Source organism: Nicotiana sylvestris, chromosome 10 (assembly GCF_000393655.2).
Source record: "Nicotiana sylvestris chromosome 10, ASM39365v2, whole genome shotgun sequence".
NCBI classification, from domain to species: domain Eukaryota; kingdom Viridiplantae; phylum Streptophyta; class Magnoliopsida; order Solanales; family Solanaceae; genus Nicotiana; species Nicotiana sylvestris.
In genome coordinates, this window is record NC_091066.1 from 7142238 (window position 1) to 7167503 (window position 25266).

General features: G+C 36.2%; 3 protein-coding genes and 1 long non-coding RNA gene across 10 annotated transcripts; 1 reads left to right on the forward strand and 3 right to left on the reverse strand.

The window, feature by feature from the left end:
• Positions 1-129: 129 nt before the first annotated feature.
• On the reverse strand, positions 130-7841 carry LOC104225037 (YTH domain-containing protein ECT4-like). Of its 3 annotated transcripts, none has more exons than XM_009776796.2 (8): positions 7514-7841; positions 4635-4697; positions 4348-4492; positions 4198-4274; positions 3634-4080; positions 2918-3451; positions 2543-2755; positions 130-1193 (listed from the first exon to the last, which is right to left on the reverse strand). In XM_009776796.2, exons 2-8 carry the CDS (start codon positions 4680-4682, stop codon positions 516-518), a joined length of 2142 nt encoding a protein of 713 aa, XP_009775098.1. In that variant the 5' UTR covers positions 4683-4697; positions 7514-7841; the 3' UTR covers positions 130-515. The 3 variants fall into 3 exon arrangements, with proteins under 3 accessions (XP_009775098.1, XP_070016134.1, XP_070016135.1); XM_070160033.1 differs by having other exon boundaries at positions 4635-4796; positions 7514-7832; XM_070160034.1 differs by having other exon boundaries at positions 4635-4808; positions 7514-7832.
• A 2322-nt stretch (positions 7842-10163) lies between these two features.
• Positions 10164-13702, forward strand: LOC104225036 (ADP-ribosylation factor 1-like). The gene is made up of 7 exons (XM_009776795.2): positions 10164-10423; positions 11875-12032; positions 12481-12551; positions 12729-12848; positions 12974-13092; positions 13194-13275; positions 13390-13702. The coding sequence occupies exons 2-7, from the start codon at positions 11885-11887 to the stop codon at positions 13393-13395; spliced, it is 546 nt and encodes a 181-aa protein (XP_009775097.1). The 5' UTR covers positions 10164-10423; positions 11875-11884; the 3' UTR covers positions 13396-13702.
• Positions 13703-15438: 1736 nt separating this feature from the next.
• Positions 15439-19874, reverse strand: LOC104225035 (inositol transporter 4-like). 5 transcript variants are annotated; one of them, XM_009776792.2, is made up of 5 exons: positions 19779-19874; positions 18105-18726; positions 17852-17959; positions 16776-17384; positions 15439-16039 (listed from the first exon to the last, which is right to left on the reverse strand). In XM_009776792.2, the coding sequence occupies exons 2-5, from the start codon at positions 18645-18647 to the stop codon at positions 15563-15565; spliced, it is 1737 nt and encodes a 578-aa protein (XP_009775094.1). In that variant the 5' UTR covers positions 18648-18726; positions 19779-19874; the 3' UTR covers positions 15439-15562. The 5 variants fall into 5 exon arrangements, with proteins under 5 accessions (XP_009775094.1, XP_070014596.1, XP_009775095.1 ...); XM_070158495.1 differs by lacking the exon at positions 19779-19874 and adding an exon at positions 19610-19668; XM_009776793.2 differs by lacking the exon at positions 19779-19874 and adding an exon at positions 19590-19668.
• A 1639-nt stretch (positions 19875-21513) lies between these two features.
• LOC104225034 (uncharacterized) lies at positions 21514-24675 on the reverse strand. The gene is made up of 4 exons (XR_011403028.1): positions 24481-24675; positions 23645-24367; positions 23390-23452; positions 21514-23054 (listed from the first exon to the last, which is right to left on the reverse strand). It is a non-coding gene; the product is annotated as an uncharacterized lncRNA (long non-coding RNA).
• Positions 24676-25266: the final 591 nt, after the last annotated feature.

Genomic DNA, 25266 nt, shown 5'->3' on the forward strand with positions numbered 1-25266 from the left:
TATAAGGAAGAAGATCAAAGAAAGATTTAAAAAATTGTAACAAATTGAATTATAGCAGTTTCCCCAACAACTTGTCTTGTGTTTGAAAGTGCCTTGGAATTTTCACAAAAAGCCAAAATTAATTAGAAATAACAATAAAATGATTAGCATTAACAATAAATAACAATATTAAAGAAGAAAAAGTTTGTTTTCTGAGTTAACATACAACGACTAAAGAATATCAAAGTAAGCATTTTGCTTTTCTTTTCCTCTTAATGCTGAGGCATAATATGGAAACATCAAATTCGTTGGAAAACAGAAGCCAAAAGGAAGAAACTTGCACTGTATTTGAAGCAATACCATGCCCAGCCAACACCACCTCAATCCCAAAACAACCTAAAAATTGGTATCTCAACCTTGTTCTCCACGAAAAAATAAAACATTCACAAGGAAACTCATTTGTCGCATCAACTTTTGTAGGACCAAGTAAAATACTATACTGCAGGGAACCAAGTGCTTACCGGGGTAATGCATACTCACTTAGGAACATCTTTTCCGGACCTACTGGCCTCATCGCGCTGGAAAGCTCTAGGATCAAGCGGAATTGTTCCAATCGTTAGGAAACCAGAAGACTCGGCATGTCCATTAACTTTAACAGGCATAGATCCCACAGTGACAACATCAACTGACTGGGTGCTTGCCATTGTGTTACCAGTACTATGCACATCCAGGGGCTGGGATTTCGATTTTTTAGGGTTGATAGTTAGTGAACCAATCTTCAGGGCACTCTGAATGGGTGGACCACCTTCAGCCTCCAGTTTGTCACCGTCACTTGGATTCTCTTTGTTGGCTTTAGCATTTGCGGAATCTAGCACTGCAGGAACAGTCATTTTGTCACCATCACTTGCATTATCTTTGTTGGCTTTAGCATTTGTGGAATCCAGCACTGCAGGAACAGTCACTTGGTGTGCACTAAGCTTTGAAATATTCTCATCTTCGTCGGAAGGTACACAAAAAACGGAATTTAGCTTGCGAGGAGGATCTAATACAGGCACAAGAAATGGACTTTCATAGCTCCTGATTAGCAGCTTGGCTTTCTCTTCTTGCAAGAGTTTCTGTCTATTTTCGTAATACATGAAGTCATCTAGTAATGATGTCCTTGACGCATAATCCTTGAATACTTTTAACATCTCAATGCCTTTCTTGTAGCGTATCTGCACATTGACAAAGGATGTCAGATTTTTTCAATTTCTTTTGCTGCAGCGTATCATATTCACACAAAAACAGGATATTCTAAAACGTAGAAGCCAGTCTCAGTAAAAAGAAATGTGAGACAATGGCCCCATGCCAGATCTAAACATCATATACTATCAGATACTAAAGATTGAAAATTCTCGATTTCATTGGCAAAGAGAAAACAAGTAGATAGAAAAGAATCTCCAATGTTCTCATAAGTGATATCAATTAGTGCAGTATCATTATCTGCCTTCTGGAGAAACCCTATGAAGGGCAACCCAAAGACAGAAAACACAGAGCAAAGAAGAGCAGTACAAGTATTTCATGCTGGTAGACAGTCTATCAAACCACTATCATGATCCATAAAATTTAAAGGGTAAGTTATCAAAACATATGCAGTTTCTTCTGACATGGCTTTTGTGAAACTTTCACTGACATTGTTACAGCTTTAACATTTACAGTGATATAGCAAGAGTTACGGAGTGGACATTCCCTTTTAGTTGCTAGATAAAGACAGATTTCTTCAACAAATGAGACTAATTTTGAGTTTTATATAAACAAAAAGGTACAATGACGATTATCATGCATGGTGTTTACAAAACCACCTTACCGAATTCTCAAATAACTATGCTTTTTCGATCCCTTCAAATCTGTATACACATGATGCTGTTGTCTAAAGAGGAAGACGCAAAAAAATAGAGAGGATAGAAGAGGACGAGAAGATTATCCTGTTGTTCAATTTTTGTCGAGAGAAGATAAGGAAGAAGGCAAAAAGTGGGGGTTATAAAAACTGCTGGGCAACAAAAGAAACAAGAAAAATATATTATCATACACAGCATAAAGCATGCAATTGAAGGCGAAGGAAACAGGGATAAAATAAGTACTGGAAAGCCAAGAAAAGTTCACAGCATTGACAGACAAGAAGATAAAGAAAAATAAAGATTTGTCAACACTTGTCTGCACATGACATAAAAATAAATTGCAAAAGTTACTCAGAGACAGTGATAGTTGAGATCAATTACTGCGTGTCACCTCTATTGGCTCCAAAAAGAGAAGATAGAACAGAATAAAAGAGAGACCATACAGAAGAAAAAAACGGAAAAAAGGAGAGCAAGAAGGGAAGGAAAAAATCATTGACATTAAAATTACAGAAATAGAAAAGAGAGACAAGAATCAAGTTCGTTTAGTAGCAGGTTCTATGGCATTGCCAATACGCGTTCATATAGTTAACCAGCTCGGAAAAAAAATTATTTCAGGCTGACACACTGATGGATAAATGAGTAGCAAACAAAATATATGTTGCAGCATCCAGAATTAAACAACAAACCTCTTGTGTGTCTCTGCTGTTAGTTACTGGCTTGTTCTCATTGTTCTCTAATATAATATGCCTAAAGTTAGGGTTTGGGACATCCTTTATAAAGTGCCACTTGACAGGGAAGCTACCACTCCACTTATCTTGCTGCCAGAAATCCATGTCCTTGTAGAAGTCTACAGGACCAGTCATTTCAGCAACACCACAAAACTGGCCACTTGCATTAACCTTCATGTTCAAGATTCAAAAACAATAGTAAATTAGTTGAGCTTATGTGAACAATGAAGACATTCATGCATCAAACAGACAATTACAAGAGGAGATAAAGTATTTTGCTATAACAATTGGTGCTTAACTGCTGATTAGACTTAGTGGTAGAAATCAACTAACCGAGAAAAATAGGAATATTGGGCAGCCTCTTGGATCTCCAGCAGCAATTCTCTGAGCGTCTTCATAAGCACTATACAGCTTTTTGTTACCATTAGGGGTGGATGACCAAACATTGTACTTTATACTCTTGTGCACATCATCCTCACTATACGATTTTATGACAAAAAACTTCGCGTTCACAAAATCCATCGGAAAATCACCTCTATTATACTCATTAGCATGAATAACAATATTCCCCTGTGCATCAACATTTCCTGCTCTTGTAGTGTAGGCCTTCACAACCAATTGCTTTTTCGTTTTTTCATTTCTAGGTCCTCGATTCTGTTCGGTCAATGTATCAGGACTAACTTTCTCGCCATTTAGGGCTATTCCATTTAGAAACTTTGCCCTGGCTTTATCTGTATTAGCTCGCTCATGAGCACATGATCTGATATTAGACAAGTCATTTTCAGAGGGAACAGGAGCTCTCAGTTGGCCATGATTTGACGAAGCCTTCTCATGGATAATACTTCCCATAGCTTGAGCAACTTTACCCTATCAAAGGTTTCACATAAAAACTCAGAAAGTGATGCATGAGCCATACTCCCATGAAGAGGAGAAAGAAAAGGTAAATGCCAGACTATCTACAATAAACAGAAGTGCACCCTAGAAGTGCACCCACATAAAAGCAGTCCAACCCTATTGGACACCTTACAAACTCGGAGAAAGTTCCTTACCGGGATTACTTGAGAGGATGGACTGGAAAAACCATACGACGCAGGCTGTTTACTAGATCCCGCATTAAGCTTTGCAGTTTCAGACCCCCTGTTTGATGCATTTTTATGACCTGAAGCTGGCCCTAATGGAATTGGGGTAAAAATTGGAGATGTTGGAGATAAATTACGTTTAAGACGAAGACCATCAGCTCTGTTAGTAGTAGATATAACAGTATCCGTTATTGGCTCTGCAGCATTTGCAATAATACCAGATGTAGATGGAACCACCACAGGAAAACCAGGGTTTTCATAAGAGGGGATTGTGTAGTAATGTTGTGGCCCTGCACATGGAGCATCAACTCCTACAACAGCACCAGGAATGTAAGGGTTGTATGGGTTATATGGAGACTGTGCACATCCATAGTTAGGTGTATAATATGCATAGGGGAAACTTTCAGTTTGAGCATCCTGAAACAAAACGAACAAAGACGAGTTACAAAATATATTCAACACAGACACTACACTGCAATAAAATGAGCTAATTCTTGATGTACTTTGGTAAACTAGGTCCAAGGATGAACTAACCATATACTGAATATTATCTTGACCATCCAGACCAAAAAATCTTTGGTGGCCATCCCAATCACCGGAAGATTCTAATCCTGATCAAATAAAACATTAATATAAGTTGATCCAAATGTCATTGTCATCTCAAGTTGTTTTTCAGTATCATACCTGTACAGAGATAACCATAACTAGTGGGTGATGGATAATATAATCCCTGATCAACAACAAATTCAGGGGCTCCTTCATTATACATAGCTTCAAAGTTTTGAAGGAGCGGACTGGTGATCTGCAGGTTTGCCTCAGTACCCTGAATCTGAACACAGAAAAAATACCTTTATCATTTGAACCATCACATTCTAAAATAAAGTGATGCTGAAAGTCACTGGACATTTTTGTTTGTGATGGAAAAAATTGTATTAAAATCGCGTTACTAATCAATAATCGTTACTACTTACCATATAAGCATCCGCATGTCCTTGCTGAGGAAAAGTATATATTTCCATATCAGGACTGCCACCCTTCATGGAAAGGAAGTAAACCAACAAATGTAATAAGTGTGTGTCACTCTAGCAGGTAATTTTGACCCGAATAGGCAGCAGATTAGAAGAAGATAGTCTCTGCCATTAAAACTGTAGAAAATCAAGTAGAAACAGAAAAGACGGCAGCAAATATTGAAATTATTTCAAATGAAAAAGAAAATGCAGCAATTCCTCAGAAGTACTAGAAGACAAACAAAAACCTAGTGAACAACCCACAGAGGCAACAGTGAAGGAAACCTAAAAGGTACTACCATCCATCAACTTCATCAACAAAATGTCATTCTACAAGTTTGACCAAACTCTTACCCCAACACTCTAATGCATCCAACTCACTAAGCCCAACACCCATATGTGCTCATAATTCGCCACATCAATCTCCAGATTGGCCAAAACTCAGTTCATGTAATGACAACAACACACTTGAAAAACAAACAAAACTAACCACAATTATGCTCCAAGCTATAAATCAGAAACATCCTCATATGCCATGTACAACCAATCAACCAACTACATCCCAATCCCAAACTACCTAACGTCAGCTACACAAATTCTTGTCCTAGTTAGACTATTTTTAATCAGGCTGGCCAACCTACCGCAACCTTACTCCTATTTTTGAGCTTGGGACCGGACCAACTATATTTACGAAGCTCATCTAACCACACTGAATTTTCACTTAAGCACTAGAAGTAAAATTATCAAGTTCGAAATCAGAGCTGAAATGGCATGATCGAGTAGCAAATTAGGAATCCCATAAAGCAACACACTCAAACCTTAGCACATAAAATATGTTTAACCCAATAAAACAAAAAGAATATAAGACTGGAAAAAGAACATATCTCATCTGAAATAATACTACCACGCCTCAACCCCAAAACTAGCCGAAGTCAAGTACATTCCACTATTAAACACAACAAAAAACAAAAAACATATTCTGTCTAAAATACAACTATTATGCCCCTCTCCCAAACTAGTTGGGGTCTATTACATTCTGTCTATTAAGTAAGCCTAAAAGTTATATACTCCATAGTGTAGGCACCAAATACTGAAGCACAACGAAGTCCTAAAAATACTAAATTAATAGAAATTTGCTTACTTGAAATGAATCAATACCGATACTACATTCCATCTATTAAAAACTAATCTAAGCCATATATTAAAAAAAAACAGCATATGCACCAAATACTTAAGCACAACAAAGTCCTAAAAACACTAACAACAACAACAACCCAGTATAATCCCACAAGTGGGGTCTGGGGAGGGTAATATGTACGCAAACCTTACCCCTACCCTGAAGGGTAGAGAGGCTGTTTCCAGGAGACCCTCGGCTCAAAAAGGCAACAGGAGACGATATATTAGTACCATAAAAATGCATAATAAAATAACAGCAATATAGGAGATATGAAATACAGAATACGAAATACGAAATAGATGGCTGGTATAGTAAAAACTAGCAGGTAAAGCCCTGCATCAATAGACGACCAATGACATTCTTAGTCTAACTCCTAACTGGCTAGTCTCACTCTATTGTGCTGTAGAAATATTCACAACTTTCCCCTAACCTACAACCTTAATGCTCGACCTCCATAATTCCCTGTCAAGGGCCATGTCCTCAGTAATCCTAAGTCGCGCCATGTCCTGTCTGATCACCTCTCCCCAATACTTCTTAGGTCGCCCTCTACCTCTCCGCGTGCCCACTACAGCCAGTCGCTCACACCTCCTCACCGGTGCATCAGTGCTCCTCCTCTGAATGTGCCCGAACCATCTGAGTCTTACTTCCCGCATCTTGTCCTCCATGGGGGCCACGCCCACCTTCTCTCGAATATCTTCATTCCTAATCTTATCCATCCTTGTATGCCCGCACATCCACCTCAACATCCTCATCTCTGCTACTTTCATCTTCTGGATGTGTGAGTTCTTTACCGGCCAACATTCAGTTCCATATAACATGGCAGGCCTAACCACTACTCTATAAAACTTACCTTTTAGTAACGGTGGCACTTTCTCGTCACACAAGACTCCCGACGCTAACCTCCACTTCATCCACCCCACCCCTATACGGTGTGTGACATCCTCGTCAATATCCCCGATCCCCTGAATAACCGATCCAAGGTACTTGAAACTACCCCTCTTGGGAATGACTTGAGAGTCAAGCCTCACTTCAACTCCCGCTTCCGTCGGCTCAACCCCAAATTTGCACTCGAGGTATTCCGTCTTCGTCCTGCTCAACCCCAAATCCTAAAAACACTAAATTAATAGAAATTTGCTTAATTGAAAAGAAACAACACCGATACTACATTCCGTCTATTACAAAACTAAACTCTATATACTCCACAGTATAGGCACTAAATACTGAAGCACAACAAAATCCTAAAAACACTAACTTAATGGAAATTTGCTTAATTGAAAAGAAACAACACTGATACTAGTATCAGTCTATTAAAAACCAAACTTTATATACTCCACAGTATAGGCACTAAATACTGAATCACAATAAAGTCCTACAGATACTAAATTAATAGAAATTTGCTTAAGCGAAAAGAAACAATACTGATACTACATTCCGTCTATTAAAAGAATCTAAATTTTATATAAAAAACAGCATAAGCACCAAATAGGGAAGCACGATAAAGTCCTAAAGCCACGAAAGTAATAGAAATTTGATTAATTGAAAAGAAACAATACCGAAAAAGTCTAAACTTTATATAAAACAGCACAAGCACCAAATACTAAAGCACAATAAAGTCCTGAAAATACTAAGCTAAATAAAAATTTGCTGAATTGAGAAGAAAAAATACCGATAGCAGAGCAGATTCAACACATGGTTGACTTGCAGAACTCAAGCAGGATTAAATTGAGGAACTTTTGGAGAAAAAAAGGGAATGTCTTTACCATTATATAATCTCTAATCTAATATTGTCGAATAATACATGGTTTAGGAGAGAAAAAACCCTAACCCTAGATTGAAAAAATTATTGGCGGACTTTTGGAGAATGAAAAATTGGAATACGCGAATTTGAGAGATAAAGAAGGGTGGGTGGGTGAGACGGGTGGGTGGTGTAGATGGGGTGGGTGGTGCAGAGGGGGTGGGTGGTGCAGAGGCAGAGGCAGAGGTGCACGAATGTTTGGATGAGGCCTTCCACACAGCGATTTAGTTTTTATAAGTTGCGGAGGAAACGAAAATGGAAGTAAACGACGTCGTTTTGTTTCTGTAGAACCATCTAGTACCTAATGAATTTAAAAAGGAATAAATAAAGAAAATAAATAAATAAGCTAGAATCACGAATCACCTAATGGGCTAAAGGCACATACTCAAGATGGGGAACATGTTTCAACAAATTTTTATTCAGATTCTAATTTAATGAGTTATGGGTAAAACCCACATTTCATTATTTTAATGTTTTTTTTTAATTGAAGAATTTTTATAGAGCACTATAGTTTCGAGCCTAGTAACTACGGTTTGCCAAATTATTATTTGTAGCTATTGTTTAATTGTTCTGCTTGTATCACATGTATTCAGATGTGCAACGAATACAGCCTGTTGTCAACTGTATTCGTTTGCGCAACGAATACAGCACTGTATTCGTTCGCGCAATTGTAGTCTTCATTCATGTAACAATTGTAATCAAGACGAAATACAAGAGTATATACAAAGAATATAATATGTATCGACTATATACAGGGTGTATACAAAGGATACAACTTGTATCGACTGTATTCATCCATACAACGAATACAACCAAGAAAAAATACAGAAATAAAAAAAAATGAAATGCTCTCTCGTTGAGAGATGAACTCAAGACCTCCGCTAATTAAACATGCACTCAAGCCAACTGAGTCACGAGATCTTGTTGCCCCCTTGTTTCAATTCAAAACAATTAATATTTTATTTCATCGATTTGCTAAAAAATTCAAATATAGCTACAAATGGTGATTTTATTGAAAATATAGTTACTAGTGATATATATATTGATTTGTCGCGTAGTTTTTTCTTTTTTATTTAGAATACTTTTGCTTTCAGTAATATTTTTTATTTTGAATAAACTTTCTTTCAAAAATATTTTTAATCTACAAAAGTGAAGACAAAAACAAGTACACTTCTAAGGATTCTAATTCATACTCACGCGTTTCATTAATGGATGGATAGCGTAAGCATATATCGCTTTGCTAGTTCTATAATGTTATCTCTAATTCATATATTCATCACAAATATTCCAAAATTATTTATTTTTCTTACTGATCGATAATGTAAGTATACCTCACTTCTATAATCGCGATATGTTATGATGTATTTAGCGTTAAAAATTTCAAAAATCTTATAATCACGTATAATATTAGGAACGGAGGGAGCGTAGCACAACAGCATACCTACTGTAATTTCACAATCGGAATACGGGATACTATGTACATAGACCATAACCCTATCTTACGAAGATAAAGAGGTTATTTCCTATAGCCTCCCGACTCTAGGGAAAATATAATCGCAACAGTTTCGAAAAAGAAATACAATACTCTCTTCGGTCACTTTAATTTATTTATTTTTGCCTTATTTTTTTGCGGTCTACAGTATTTGATTTTTTTCAAATATCAAGAAGGAATTAACTTTTCTTTCCAAAGTTATCCTTGGAGTAAAGAACCTAAAAGTATTTGTGATAGTTCCAATGAATAAATTAAGGTTAATATGGTTAATATTATTGTTAATTAATACTAAAAGATGGATCCCTTAATATTTATGAAAAATAACAAAAAAGAAAAATCAATTAAAGCGAATTGAATGGAGTAGTGGAGAAGCCATGAAAAAAAATAGTAACAATAACAAGAAGAAAATAAAATAATCGAAGCAAAAGGTTTCTACACTCTACTATGGGTTACGTCCTCATCATGCCCAAGATGCGCCAAAAGAATTAAAAAAGATTTAGAGCCCGTTTGGCTTAGCTGATTTAGAGTAACTGATAAGTATTATGTGCTGAAAAACACTTTTAAGTGTTGAAGTTGATTTAAAAAATAAGCAGTTACGTATTTGGATAAAAGTGCTGAAATTAATAATAAGCAGCTGAAGAATTGAGTATACGAAAAAGTTTTGTTTTAAAAAGAAGTATTTTAAGGATAGAATAGTAAATATTTTGGTCAAACCAAAAGTGTTTATAAGCTGAAATTTGATAAGTTAGGGGACACCGACTTATGGTTTTTGGCTTATAAAAACTTAACTTATAAGTACTTTTAATTTTACCAAACGCGTAGATAAGCTAAAAAGTACTTATAAGCCAGTTTAACCGGCTTACAAGACAAAAGGGGTTGCTCTGATGGTAAGCAACCCCACTTCCAACCGAGAGGTTGTGAGTTCGAGTGCCCCAAAAGCAATGTGGGAAGTTCTTGGAGTGAAGGATGCCGGGTCTATTAAGCTTAGCCAAACAAATATTGTGATTGGTCACTGACAAGCCAGCAATCAGCATCAATCCCAAAGCTTCTACATTTCCCAAAGTGCTTGTCAACAACGCTACAATTTTAACGGAATTAAAAACAACGTGAACCAATAAGCAAACGCCAAAATAAGATCTCTTTAGGTTCTCAGTTGCCACAAACATATATAAAAGGACTCCCTCTCAGCTTAATTTATCTCTCTTTCGGTGCCAGAGCAGAGGGAAACGCGGCTAAGGACAGCTCCATTTCTAGATCTACGCACTCAATTCTCCGATCGCCGATCTCCGGTAAGTCATTTTCGTCTCTTCGTCGTAGACGTTTTACTTACATGCGCGTGTAGATCTACCTTATATTTGTTCTTAATTTGCTGAATTCTAGATGTTATTCCGTTGCTTATAGAAAATTTGTTAATAGGCCAATTGATTTGCTTGTTTCTGATTTGATTAGCAAATACAAATGGTTAAAATTCACAAATAGCAACTTTTCAGCTCCTGCAATTGACAAATAACCATTGTAATGGAGTTTTGAGTTTCACTTGTATAATTGAAACTCCAAAACAGTGGCTACTTCTCAAATTTAGGATCCAAAAGTGGCTAGTCGGTGCTATTTCTAGAATATGAGTAACAAATCAGCAACTATAACGATATTAGTTGGAGGTTGGTTGGAATTGCTAAGGAATAAGGTCACAATATGTTTTCCGCTTATGTTTGATTTATATCCTGATATGATCATTGTTCAATATACTTTTCACCAATTGTGGAAGTATCTTGGATAGTGGGAATGGATGCAACCAGTGGCAGAGCTAGAAATTTTGATAAGGGGATTCAGAAAAAATCATAAATGCTACCCCTAAGATTTGAACCTGTGTTTCTATTATGTTAAGGAGATTCAATATTTCATATATGTATATAGAAAATTGATTTTTCCCTATTTCCGAGGATAAATTTCAGACGAGATTCAATTGAACTCTCTTCCTTGCATGTGGTTCCTACACAGTCATTTGTTCCCAAAAGAAAATATGCACACACACACATATCTGTGTGTATGTGTGTGAAAATATTTTGAAATATATTTTTATAATTAGTCTCAATCATCATCATATAGGATTAGTGAGTGTCGTGACATTCTGCGCCCATGATTGGTTCTGCCTCCACGTCTTCACATATTAAGGAAATGCTATTTCGAACAGTTCTAGAAATAGAGAGTTGTAAAATGATATTTACACTGTCAATGCCGTACAGAGTTTTGTCTAAATAAGACATTTATATTGGTTTCTACTTTCTAGGAATATCAGTCCCTAAATAGTGCTTCTAATGAGCTTGTCTGGGGATTGATAAGGATAACAAGAACACGACCAGGTCTTCCAATTTTGTATGAAGAGTTGCAATGTGGTTGTTTTCCACAAAAAATGAACTATTCATGTGTCCTACCTTGGGTATTTCTTATACATGACTTTGCGATTGCAACTCTTCATACGTCAGTATTTGACTCGATAGAGAAGTGGCACAACTACAGTATGAAAACATGAAACAGCCTAATTAAAGACCGGTTTTCTGCATAAATGTACAACAAAATACAAAATGAGGCTTACTTCAAAAGTTACATGCAACTGAGGAATTTTCCTTCTCTATTTATTCTCTTTGGATATTAGTTGCATTCGCATATTCATGATGAGCAGACTTAGTGGATTTTCTGGATTGATCCTTCTGATTTCTTAAGAATTTCTTATATTCTTCAGTTATACAGAGATGGGGCTGTCTTTCGGCAAACTTTTCAGTCGCCTTTTTGCTAAGAAAGAAATGCGTATTCTTATGGTTGGTCTTGATGCTGCTGGTAAAACCACAATTCTCTACAAGCTCAAGTTGGGGGAAATTGTTACCACTATCCCTACTATTGGTACGCTTTCTGTGAATTCTGATTTCTTTTCATCTCATGAGTTGCACCTTACAATGGAACATAATTTTTGACTTTATTCTGGGATAAACTACTTGAAAGTAAATTATGTTGATCTGTATAGCCAAAAAGATTGCTAGGGGAAAATGCCTTGAAATCTTGCAAAATCCTTTGAGATCATTTGCTGATGCATGTGTTTTTCAGGATCTTTTGTGATTCTTTAAGATCATCTGCATCAGCATGGGAAAATTATGTATTCTTTTGAGATTCAGGATCGTATCTCTGTGGGATTAAATATCTTTTGATGGCTGCAGCTTTGACTATTTATATTCATCAAATGCTTGTCAATTGTCATATGTGTATAGTTGAAGATCCTTCTTTGATCATGCTGAGTTTTCCAGTTTTTGCTATGCAATTGTTCTTTTCAGCAATCTAGTTTTTCTATTGCTAGGTTTCAACGTGGAGACTGTTGAATACAAGAACATCAGCTTTACTGTGTGGGATGTTGGAGGTCAAGACAAGGTACAGGAAATTCTAGTGTCATGATAGCTTTTTAGCCATAATTTCATTTCGAACCTTGTAACTCTCCATATTCTTTCTGTTCAAGAAACACGGAGTTAATGTTTATGTAACAAGTTGATTCTTGAAAGAGTTGAAAAGTAATACTGATTTGTTTACTTCTTTATGATCTGCTTGCAGATTCGACCACTATGGAGGCATTATTTCCAGAACACACAAGGCCTCATCTTTGTGGTTGATAGCAATGACCGAGACCGTGTAGTTGAGGCAAGGGATGAGCTTCATAGGATGTTAAATGAGGTACTATTGACCTTTAGGAAGTGAAGTTTGCGGAACGTTTTAGGGTAGATCTTAAATTGGAAATATGACTAATCAGCTTAGGATATGGCATGGGGGTCCTGAATCTGCATTTCATTTCTCTGCAGGATGAATTGAGAGAGGCTGTGCTGCTTGTTTTTGCAAACAAACAAGATCTTCCAAATGCAATGAATGCAGCTGAAATCACCGATAAGCTTGGCCTTCATTCTCTTCGACAACGACACTGGTAAAATACATTGATACCACCATTTGTGCAGTCTGGTCCTAACTAGCAAGGAGCGCATAAGGTCGGACTGTCATCTAATGCTTTCTCCTTCTTTCTCTCAGGTATATCCAAAGTACGTGTGCCACTTCTGGAGAAGGGTTGTACGAAGGACTAGATTGGCTTTCGAACAATATTTCAAACAAGGTATGTGTTAAGATTGTGTCACCCTACACCTGGGCAGTCGAACCCCTTGCCTTCACCATTTTGTCGGCTTTTCGTTTCACATTTCTAATTTTGTCCTTTCTGGTCCAATTTCAGGCATAGGGCATCCCATGAGGTTGCACTCCAGCCCACGTTCCTTAATTTGGAGTACAGATGTTAAACACCATAGCTTTTATCATTATCTCTTAGTTTGGTGGTTTAGACTTCTGTTTCATATCTGTGGTCATAGAAGTGATTAAACTCTGGAAATCACCCACCTTTCTTTCATTTTTTGTTTTCTTATTAATGAAATCTCATTGTCAACAATACTTGTGGGTCAGCTACCACATTGCTGGATGTGCTCATTTGTAATGTGAACACACTTTAGTACAATACTGGCTTTTGTATCCTAGTGGAGCTACTTTAACCATCTTGATGTCTTTGTTATATTTGATGCTGCGACTGTTACACAATGAAAGCAAAGCTCAGTAAAGCAAACACTTGAATTTTGCGATTGCAATTTGCAGGTATCCTTGTGACTGCTTGCCAGAAAATCAACGTAAAAGAAGATGAATATTAGCTTAGTGTGATTGATTATGAGAATGAGTTTAGCAAATTACTCTGTGCTTAGATTCATAATTCCAATCAGTTACTTGTTTACAATTTCTGCATTTCCGCTTGCAATGATCCTACTATTCTCTAGGTTTTTCCAAGTTTTGAGGCTTATAACAACTTAGTTTTTTGTGTTCTTGATTAACACACAATACTTGCTTCGATCGTCGATGGTGGTAAAGTTTTGTTCTATTTTCCTTATCCCTTGTGAGATTCAAGATCAACCATAAGTCTCTACTTTTCTTGGCTTCTTTCTCTAACTATTTTTTCTTCATCTCGTTCATTTTGTATTCTCGTACTAGTACCATTTAAAACGAGCTCGCCAGTTGATTCAATTTGTTAAGCTAAATCTAAATCAATTGGTTGGGTTTGTCTAGGAGATGATTGCTATATAGTTTACCTTTGGAAATTACTTGAATGTGTGTTCTCTCCAGCTTTTGACTTGTGTTTGACTATGTTAAATGTACTGGTTGTGACTCATCTCATCGCCTTTTGATGCAACTCTAGTCAAAAAAACACACTATCTAATGTTTCCATCTATATTATTCAACGTAAAATGTACATACACAAGGTAAAGAATAAAAATGGAGAATGTGTGCAGGGTACCAAAACACAGTGGAAGTGGCTTTTAACATTTTAAAAGCATACTAAATGGAATAGACATGGAATGAATATTTCCATACTTAGAATGTATATCTGAGTTTTGCGAAGTATATTCGGTTCCAAATATTGTTAATGGAATTGAAGGAATTTAGACAAATATTATATTGGTGGATTTATTATATTAAGGTAGAAATGAACTTTATGCTTTTAGTTTACATATTCAAACTTGTAGGTGGATTTAAAAAATTAAGGAAATTTTACCTCCTATAGCAAAGGTATACACCCTATTTATTATAAATCAAAATTATTTTAAAATATTATTTTTTATAGCTACTTTTTATATTTTATAGCAAAATACGTATTTATGATATATACTACCATTGAGGCATGAGATAAGACATGAAATATGCTATTTATGTTTTTCCTCTCTCTTAGATAGCTGGAAATACCTATTTTTAAGGTGATTGTCGTTACTGTATTCACGAGTACATGGCGCGAATACATGTGAATACATGCGCATTCAGCTGCACTGCCTTGATTTTAAGCGTTTTTACTGCTGTAGTCATAAATACAACATCGCGAATACATGTGAATACATGCGCGTACAGCTGGACTACCCTGATTTTAGGCGTTTTTTTACTGGTACAGCTGGACTGCCCTTATTTTAGGCGCTTTTATACTATTGTATTCATGAATAGAGCTGTGCGAATACAGGGAATACACTACCGTAACAACTAAATAGTAGCTATATGAAGTAATTATGTATATGGTAGCTATAGGAAGTTAATAACCACTAAACAATAGTGGTTTCTGAAAATTCATCGAAAAATAAACAGGAAGTAATATTCTTTCAGAGGATTTCGCACTTGGTTGACTTTCAAATCATGACACACTTGTCATCACTTTTGCAACATCAATGGTTTTTATTCTATACTAGGTAAAAAATGAATGGAATGACAATGAGTAGAGAAATTCATTTATTTCTCAGATTGATTACAAATTAATATATGTGTGTGTATGTACACAATGACATATATAAATAAGGAAGGTAAAAGAATGCTCTACTCTATGAGTATCAGTTTTTATGATTTGAGGTATCTTTAGTTGCAGTGTTCTTTCTAAATGGAGAGTATCCTTTCTGCAATACTTTCTCGACTTCCTCGAATTGCATCCCTTTGGTTTCAGGAACAAGGAAGAAGATCGCGACAAGTCCAAGAAGTGAAAACCCCGCGAATAGGAGGAACGTGCCAGAGGAGCCGAGATGTTCAGTTAATGTCAAGAATGTTAAACTAACAATTAGATTTGAAGTCCAGTTGGAAACTGCAGCAATGCCTCCACCTATTCCGCGGAATCTTAAAGGGTAAATCTCAGAGTTGATAACCCATGGTATTGTTCCCATACCTGGAGAATACACTATGATGTATAATCCAAGAAATATGACTGCTAAGAATCCGAACTTGCTTGGACAACCTTTCGTGTACCAAATGCGTTTCTCTGCTTTGCAAGCTCCTTCTAGTGCATCTGTTTTTGCAATACATGCTCCAGGAGCATACTGCACATTAAAACATATTCAAAACCAATGAGAAGTACGTTATGTTAGTAGAAAGGGAGCTAGACGAGCACTTGCAAGAGAGCGACTGGCAGATCTAAAATTGTTGTAGCAAAGTAGTGCGGAAGTACCTCCCAAAGGTTCTATCTTTCCCTACATATCTAATTGCCATTTTTTTCTCTTTTTATGTGACTTCCCTTCCATTCCACATCGGTGTGTTACATCTATATGTACACCTCCTTGTCCGAGTCCTCATGCAAGAAGGTATTTTCACGTTGTATATGTGACACAAGAGAGACTTCTACACTCGCTTATAGATTCTAGTTACATGATTCTTCAGTAAAGGACAGCCCAGTGCACAAAGCATCTGGCATTCACATAAGGTCCAGGGAAGGGCCGCACCCCAAGGTGTGATATAGACAGCCTACCCTAATGCAAACATTAGTGGTTGTTTCTATGCCTCGAATCCTTGACTTATAGGTCACACAGAGACAACTTTACTATTGTTCCAAGGCTCCCCTTCAGTTACATGATTCTTCGTATATGACCTAAATATATCTCTGAAATTTAGGTTCGCCTATGAGATATACTTGCATCGATATAAACTCAGCCACCTAGATACTTGCACAAACAATGAATCTAGTCTAGCCACATAGATATCCTACAAGTCATATGCATTTAGGACCTAATTCTAAGATATTCAAAACTACTAGTTGAAGTAAGTTATTTACTAACTTACCAGATCATTGGTATTTGAACAAAATCCACAATCAGCTTCCTTAGCCAAGCATTTCATGCAATTCCAGGACGACGGATTAGGTGAATTGGCATAGGCCTTACAAGTAGCATTACCAAAATGTGCAGATTCATTGCCGCTGATTGTTGGTGCATGAGCGGATGCTTGGAAGAAGATAACGGACAGGACAACGAGGCAAGAAATAATACCCAACATAGAGATAATCATGAGTCTCCTCCTACCATATTTGTCGACAAACGCCACACTAACTATGGAGCCAACAGCATTGAGACCAGAGGTGATAAGTGATAGCGCGACAGCAGTTCTATTAGATGCAAATCCAGCAAATTGGATGATAGTTGGACTGTAATACATGACAGTATTGATGCCGACAAATTGTTGAGCCACTTGAACACAGATTCCTGCATAGAGTGCTCTTCTACATGCTGTATTTCCAAATGCTTGCTTAATTTGAGTAAATGTGCTACTTCCGATGGAACCTTCAATCGCCTTTTCTTCTTCAATTGATTTCTTCATTGCCTGCATTTCCTCCTCTACCTCCTCAGTTGAGTAAATTTTCGCCAAGATTTCCTTCGCCTCGTCCACTTTTCCCTGATGTATACCAATCAAACATCATTAGTACATAAATTTCACCAATATTTCCTTGGCGTACTTCCACTTTTCCCTAATATATACCAATTAAACGTCATTAGTATATAAGTTTTCGCCAAGATTTCCTTGGCCTCGTCCACTTTCCCTAATATATACCAATCAAACGTCATTAGTACATAAATTTTCGCCTATATTTCCTTGGCGTCTTCCACTTTCCCTAAATGTTTAGTAAGAGTTTAAGTTCTATACACATATTGTAATTACAAAATCATGTCATTTATAAGGTATGTACATGTAAATCTTTATGATATGCATTAACAAGTAACCTGACAAAAATGGTCACAGACCGTTATTACAGGTTAAACTACATTGATTTACGTAACTTAGATTCTATGTATCAATCAGGCATTGTTACTACATCTATTTCATTGAATGCGAGTTTATACAATTGATCATCGATCAAGTACCTTTCTGTAAAGCCATCTTGGAGACTCGGGGAGGGTAATCATGAGCAAAAACTGAATAACTGCCGGAAGTCCAGCAATGCCAAGCATCCATCGCCACGTTCCTTTCACCTGAAACAAGTTAGACATTACTTACTATGGTTCTCACAAACACGAGAGAAGTTGGAACGAGATCGATGCAGTTGCCCAAGCATCCAATGCATTTAGTACATATCAAAAGGAAAAGACAGTGAAATAAAAAGTTGTAGTAAATTACATGAGTAAAGGCAAGATTGATTAGGTATGAAATGAATTGTCCTCCTGTAATGAGGAAACCATTCGTGCTGACGAGGGCGCCTCTGATCTTATGAGGAGAAGCTTCTGATATATAAAGAGGAGCAGTCATTGACGCCATTCCAACTCCCAAACCGACGAATATCCTTCCAAGAATTATCACCCAAGGCGCGGGGGCAACAGCCATAATAATTGCACCAGCAAAGAACAGAACATCAGCTATAAGAATCGAAAGTTTTCGTCCAAACTTATCATTAAGCCAACCACCAGTAGCAGCACCAAAGATTGCACCAGCAACAGCCATACTAACAATAGTTTCTTGCAACCATGTTTTCTCATCGACGTCGTTAAAATCTTCCCTTATGTAAAGAAGTGCACCAGAAATAACACCAGTATCATAACCAAAAAGAAATCCACCAATGCCAGCTGATAAAGCTAGCTTCATTATATAAGGAGTTTTCCATACTGCACTCCAACATTCTGTGAATTCTGTTTTATCTGCTTTGTTTATTCCTCCCTCTACCATTTTGTTTACTTATTTGCATTCACAATCTCCTCACTATAGTTGTTTTGTTTGGGGAAAAGTGAATTCCTTGTTGCTTGAACTACAAAAGAAAGATTTAAATGGATTATTTGCAGAGTACATATATTCCAACCTTTATAAATCTGCATTATAAACAAAAGTAGAGAGAATTACAACAACAACAATAACAACAACAACAACAAACTCAGCATAATTCCACCAGCCGGGTCTGGGGAGGGTAGTGTGTGCGCAGACTTTACCCCGACTAAACCCCACCTTAAAGGTAAAGAGGCTATTTTCGATAGACCCACAATAAGTAATACTAAAAAATTCTAACAATAATATTAACACTTAAACTCTCGACTACAAAAACAATAACTAGATGCGATTAAGATTTAAATTCGATGGGTTCAATATTTATGTTCTCACCACTTAATCCGCTGCTTTTTTGCAATTATGGGTTCATAAGTAGCATTTATTAAAATTTTAGTACTTTTTGATATATGCATTTATGGTCCAAGTAAAAAATACTGAGTTTAATTAAACTTGTTGGGACTACACTGCATCCGCCATTAACATTTAACAATAATTATACCTCAATCTCAAGCAAATTGGGGTTGGCTATATGAATAGTCACACTATCCATATCCGCTCCATTTAAGCTCATCTCAGACCATTAAGAGACGGACGCAATATATAATCAACGGGTTCAATTGAACACAACATTTTTTACACGAAGCATACATATATATTATTAAAAAAATCACTAAAATATTAATACGAACCTATAATTACAAAAGATTGTGTTGGGTTCAGTAATGAGAACATAAATGCTGAATTTATCAAATTTAAATCCCCACTCCGCCTCTAAGTCCAGGAAAAAATAAAATAATAAAAATAAATGAAAATGAAACTATATATATATATAACCATTGTGCTAATTACTTTTGAAGAGAAAACCCAACCCAATAGAAAGTCTTTAGATGAATTCTTTAACAGTATGAAAATGCAAATGTTTAAAAGTCTGCATCAAAAACAAAAGGCAAACATAATTACAAAGAAAAGATCATGAAAGTCATAATAATTATGCTAATTAATTAATTTCCAAAGAAATAAAAGTAACCGTATATTTACAGGAAGAGATTCAGAAATGAAGGTAGAGGGGAAGGAATATAAGCTTCTAATTTCTTGTAGTTGTTTATAATATCCATTTAAAGACTGGTCGTTGAGCAAAAATAAATTATTGCCATTAATTTTGAACAAATTAAAAGAAAAGAATGGTTTTGCATTGCCTAGACAACCTGCGACAATGGATATTTATTTTTTAATACAACCACTTGTTATTCATTTTACACACAGATATATCGGGAAATTTAAGGTTTACCTTTAATTTCGACAAGTTATATAGCGATTATAATGCGGAGATCTATTTATAGGGGAATAATAATCACTCAATTATCGTGATCTCATCGGATGTTTTAAGATATATATAATCCAAGTCACGTGTTTGTTTTAAATTGGATAAAATTTTGTTTTAACTGAAAGTATTGACCTATATTTGTCATTTGATCACTTTATATTGCAAAATATTAGCATGAGATTGAGTTTAGATGGAATAAAGTGGTTTTTGCGGATTCATATAGCTAAGACCTCGACTTGTTTGAAACTGAAATATAGTAATTGTTCTGGTATTTAATCAAATAAGATAAGAAGTGAAAATTCTTGTTAGAATTTCTTGTGTTTTAATACTCTGACGGATGCTTCAAAATTCTAGGAGCGTGTTTTAAAATTCTAACACGGGGCTATTTTTCAAAAAAAAAAAAAAGTTCTAATAGAGTCAAAATATAAATAGTGATTTTTAAAAAGGTCTATTCAGCATAACTTTTAGTATTATTAAATTGTCAAAAGCAGGCATTTGGTTACTTGAGCATTGGGCCAAATGCAAATAGCCTGAAATTAATACTATTTTCAGTCCCCTATCAGATTGACTTATTTAATCAAAATGTTTTTTCTAAGTTAATTGCTGAAATTGGCTTAAATCCTTAAGGACAATGATTCTGCAATCTATTTTTCTAACATCTATAACTATCATTTTTCACTGTTTGCAAATAATGAAAGTTTTTTAAGAGAAAATTAAGGTATGCTAGAATATATGAGACAAATAGATAATATCTTGTATACTACTTTTTAGACATGAGAATCTTATTCTAAACACTTCCAATCCTTATAATTTTGAAATCAACACGGGTAGAACCTTAAAGTTTAACCAGTGTTGCCCCTCGCTTGCCCCATGGGTAACATTTTCGATTTTTGACCTTAAAGGTTTGTCCACACTACCCTCATGACAAACCTTTAAGGTCAACAACAACAACAACAACGATCCAGTATTGCCCCACAAGTGGGGTTTAGGGGTAGTGTGTACGCAGACCTTACCTCTACCCCGATGGGGGTAGAGAGGCTGTTTCTGAAAGACCCTCGGCTCAGACCTTATATTACAAAATATAATATAAAGATGATGAAATATAAGGGTTTTGAGTTTGAGTTTGACCACCCATTATTTTTTGTCACTCTCCTCATTTCTTATAACCAGTTCAAAATAAGACTTAAAACATAGTATAACCAGAGTTATTATAAGACATAAAACTTAATATACTCACACAACTTTTTGCAAGAACATAGATCCTAGCAATAGAAACAAGACCAGCAATTCACACAACTTTTTGCAATACTAGAAAGTGAAACAAGAGAAATACAGGGAGTAACAATGATTCTGCAACCCCAGTGCAAAATAAGACAAACAGAATTACAGACTTGCTTTTACAATCCAAGAATGCTAGATCAAAGTTAACAACTTAACTACAGTTGCCTGCCATGTTATATGGAACTGAATGTTGGCCGGTAAAGAACTCACACATCCAGAAGATGAAAGTAGCAGAGATGAGGATGTTGAGGTGGATGTGCGGGCATACAAGGATGGATAAGATTAGGAATGAAGATATTCGAGAGAAGGTGGGTGTGGCCCCCATGGAGGACAAGATGCGGGAAGTAAGACTCAGATGGTTCGGGCACATTCAGAGGAGGAGCACTGATGCACCGGTGAGGAGGTGTGAGCGACTGGCTGTAGTGGGCACGCGGAGAGGTAGAGGGCGACCTAAGAAGTATTGGGGAGAGGTGATCAGACAGGACATGGCGCGACTTAGGATTACTGAGGACATGGCCCTTGACAGGGAATTATGGAGGTCGAGCATTAAGGTTGTAGGTTAGGGGAAACTTGTGAATATTTCTACAGCACAATAGAGTGAGACTAGCCAGTTAGGAGTTAGACTAAGAATGTCATTGGTCGTCTATTGATGCAGGGCTTTACCTGCTAGTTTTACTATACCAGCCATCTATTTCGTATTTCGTATTCTGTATTTCATATCTCTTATATTGCTGTTATTTTATTATGCATTTTTATGGTACTAATATATCGGCTCCTGTTGCTTTTTTGAGCCGAGGGTCTCCTGGAAACAGCCTCTCTACCCTTCGGGGTAGGGGTAAGGTCTGCGTACATATTACCCTCCCCAGACCCCACTTGTGAGATTATACTGGGTCGTTATTGTTGTTGTTGTATTACCATAGCCGGCCATGTTTGCATTTCAATATCATAATCCTATCAGCTAAAGGACTAAAGCATGCATGGCCAATGATACTACTCAAAAATTAGCTAAGGACTAATTTCAATTCTTTCTGCAAATCAACTCTACTTAAACAACATATACTCCACTAAGTTCAAATCTCTGTATTAAAAGCCGCATACAACTGCTTTTTTTAGGTACAGAATAGAAATGGACATGGAAACTAATCAGGAAGACCATAACGTGCTTTAGTTGGACAGCTATACTGGAGGCCTGCTTGAGACAAGATAACCTTTGTAAAAGAGGTTTTCCTTTGTGCAACACGTGTTTCATGTGTCAGCAAGAACCTGAATACGCCCACCATCTTCTTCTCCATTGCAAAGTTGCTAGAGATGTCCTGAATATGTTTTGGTGTATTTTAGATGCTTTGATGCAATCGCCAAATTGTCTCCTAAAAGTAAGATGTCTTTCATATCTTTTTTGCTGGTCTAACTTATAGTATGTACTTCAGTGAACAACTCGTACATTTTTTATCTCCTGAAACTGCATCTAAAAGATTTAACGGTGCAACATTCAGCGGTGCAAGAGCAGTATTAATACTAATACATGTTTCCTTATTCTGTATGATTCCCGTAATAGGTGTTTTCTCTTCTTCTAGAGTGAAACCGCCTGGCTACTAATATTCAGGATAATAAGGACGACTTCAAGATCTGCTTGCGCATTGATAGAGACTACATAAATAGGACTTTACCTAGAGGAGTATGCAGTCGAACCCATAGCTTTCGCTCATACCCTGTATTTTTGCCCAAAACATCATTAAATTTGTACAAATAATACATATTGAACTCATTAAATTAGATGAGATATGGCAGAATTGCGAATCTGAACCCATAAAGTTTAAATCATGGATCCGCCTCTGACTTTACCGACATGTAAAAAGGCAAAAAATGATGTAAAAATCCAAGCTAGTATTGTGACGTTAGTATATTGACATTTCGATGAAAACATGAGTCCAAATTTACATCTAGAGAGTATTCTCTATATAGTTTTATTTCATCAAATATAGCTCACTAGTTTAAGAAAGTGTAGGTCTACAAAAGAGAAAATTTGAAAGAAATGATGAAATACCTAAACCAGCTGAATTCCCAGGTTGGTCTGCACGAGAACCTGAAGATATAAGAATCTGCCATCCTACACAAGCATTTCAACGCATTAGTAATTGGAACATAAGCTAAAAATTCTTATGAAAATAAGATTAACTGAAAGTGAAAATTGAAGTTCATACTTCAACAAGCACCTCTCTTGTCAAGAAAGCAATGAGATGGGAGAGTATCCTCTAGTGCAGAAATGTAGTGCAGAATCAGGAGGGTAGTTGCTTCTTACCATTTTAGTGATCTGGATCCATATTTGGCTTCTTAAGTTGAAGACATCTCTTCACCATCAATGAAGATTGAAGGTATGTGTTTAATCTTAGACCAACCCTTACCTTGAAGTTTAAGACAAGGTTTCTTTAATAGTGGACAATCTGCTATAGCAAGAGATTCCAGCTTTGATGGAAGTTTTTCCTTAGGAAATGACTGAAGCTCATAACAATAATAAATATTCAAAATTTTGAGAGCGCTAAGAAGTGGAAGCAAGGGGATTGCAACAAGTTTAGGGCAGCATATCACTGATAACTGAAGGAGACATGGAAAATCCCCATTCTTCACGCCTAACTTCTTTAATAAAAATCGCTTTTCAAGCAATAACTTGACCGATTTCAAATCAGTTTTGTGCACAACTATCAAAAACAAAAAATTAAATTTTTCACATAATTAATGTATAAGAAAGAAGACAACGACGACGACAACAACAACAACCCACTAAAATCCCACAAGTGGGGTCTAAGGAGGATAGAATATACATAGATCTTGCCCCTACTCCGAAGGGGTAGAGAGGCTATTTTCGAGAGACACTCAGCTCAGCTCAAGAAGATTAATGTATAAGAAAGAAGCAAAACGGAAAACAAAAACCTTCAATATTTGTTGGTTTTGCAGGAGAAGAGGAAAGGGTTTGTGGTAACTAGAATCTCCTGGAACAATCTCATGAAGTCGAATCACTTCAGCACTGTGACCAACAAGAAAATGGGAACAAATTAGTAGTTGATAAGCAACTGCCTGCAAACTTAAAAAAGAAAGATAAAAAGCACCAAACATTTCACTTAGAAAGTCATTGAGAACCTCTTTCGATGATATTTGGATTTCATTGCAGCTTCAGACTTTGTTCTACATGAGGTTCCCGAAAGTGTCTCATCATTGTCATCTCTTTCTTGTTTTAGGCATCCAACTAGCTGAAGCGATTCCACAGTACTCTGTGTCTGTATAGACAAAGATAAATCAAATATGTGAGTTATGTGTATGTGTAGGGACATATGTTGCAGATTGAAACTCCAAGAAAAGCTCTAATTTCCTCTTAGTGTCCCTCAAAAGTTCATTAACTAATAATATCCAAAGTAAACATATGGGGGGAAATCATATGTAACACTTTTCTTTGCAGAATATATATTGCATGTGCAAAATTTTTTGAATTTTATGATGCACAAGCTCAAACTAATTATTCTACTGTATATATATATTGTATCTCGCCTAATATCTTGTTCTATCAGTTTGTTGCTTAGTCATGATCAAAACTTTGACATATATAATTGTTCATGTGAGTAATCATGTTGGAGAGACAACAAATAGAATCCAAATTTTTGGGATTGTTTGACATTATGCTTTATTATCATTGCAAAATAATAATTTTTCAGATAAATTTAAAAGGCTATACTTTATTTCTGGAGGCGAAAATTAAATTTTGGAGATAAATACATGAAGGCACATTAATCCATCATATTTTGCCACTATTTTGAAGATAAATACATGCTTAAAAAGGGTACAAAGTATCTAAAATTATATATAATTACAAGCTTAGTTATTACTGCGTATATTAAAAATATTTCGAGTTTAAGATAAAAGATAAAGGTC

What these genes read in the sequence shown, in the direction of transcription:
- LOC104225035 (XM_009776792.2), bottom strand. Translation starts at nt 18,647, where the DNA reads ATGGTAGAGGGAGGAATAAACAAAGCAGATAAAACAGAATTCACAGAA. An exon ending in TCAATCTTGCCTTTACTCAT is followed by an intron (nt 17,960 to 18,104) that starts GTAATTTACTAC and finishes AACTTGTTTCAG; the next exon opens with GTGAAAGGAACGTGGCGATG. An exon ending in GTTCAAATACCAATGATCTG is followed by an intron (nt 16,040 to 16,775) that starts GTAAGTTAGTAA and finishes TTTAATGTGCAG; the next exon opens with TATGCTCCTGGAGCATGTAT.
- LOC104225037 (XM_070160033.1), bottom strand. Translation starts at nt 4,703, where the DNA reads ATGAAGGGTGGCAGTCCTGATATGGAAATATATACTTTTCCTCAGCAA. An exon ending in GACATGCGGATGCTTATATG is followed by an intron (nt 4,493 to 4,634) that starts GTAAGTAGTAAC and finishes TTCTGTGTTCAG; the next exon opens with ATTCAGGGTACTGAGGCAAA. An exon ending in CAATATTCCTATTTTTCTCG is followed by an intron (nt 2,756 to 2,917) that starts GTTAGTTGATTT and finishes TTGAACATGAAG; the next exon opens with GTTAATGCAAGTGGCCAGTT.
- LOC104225036 (XM_009776795.2), top strand. Translation starts at nt 11,885, where the DNA reads ATGGGGCTGTCTTTCGGCAAACTTTTCAGTCGCCTTTTTGCTAAGAAA. An exon ending in ATGTTGGAGGTCAAGACAAG is followed by an intron (nt 12,552 to 12,728) that starts GTACAGGAAATT and finishes ATCTGCTTGCAG; the next exon opens with ATTCGACCACTATGGAGGCA. An exon ending in TCTCTTCGACAACGACACTG is followed by an intron (nt 13,093 to 13,193) that starts GTAAAATACATT and finishes TCTTTCTCTCAG; the next exon opens with GTATATCCAAAGTACGTGTG.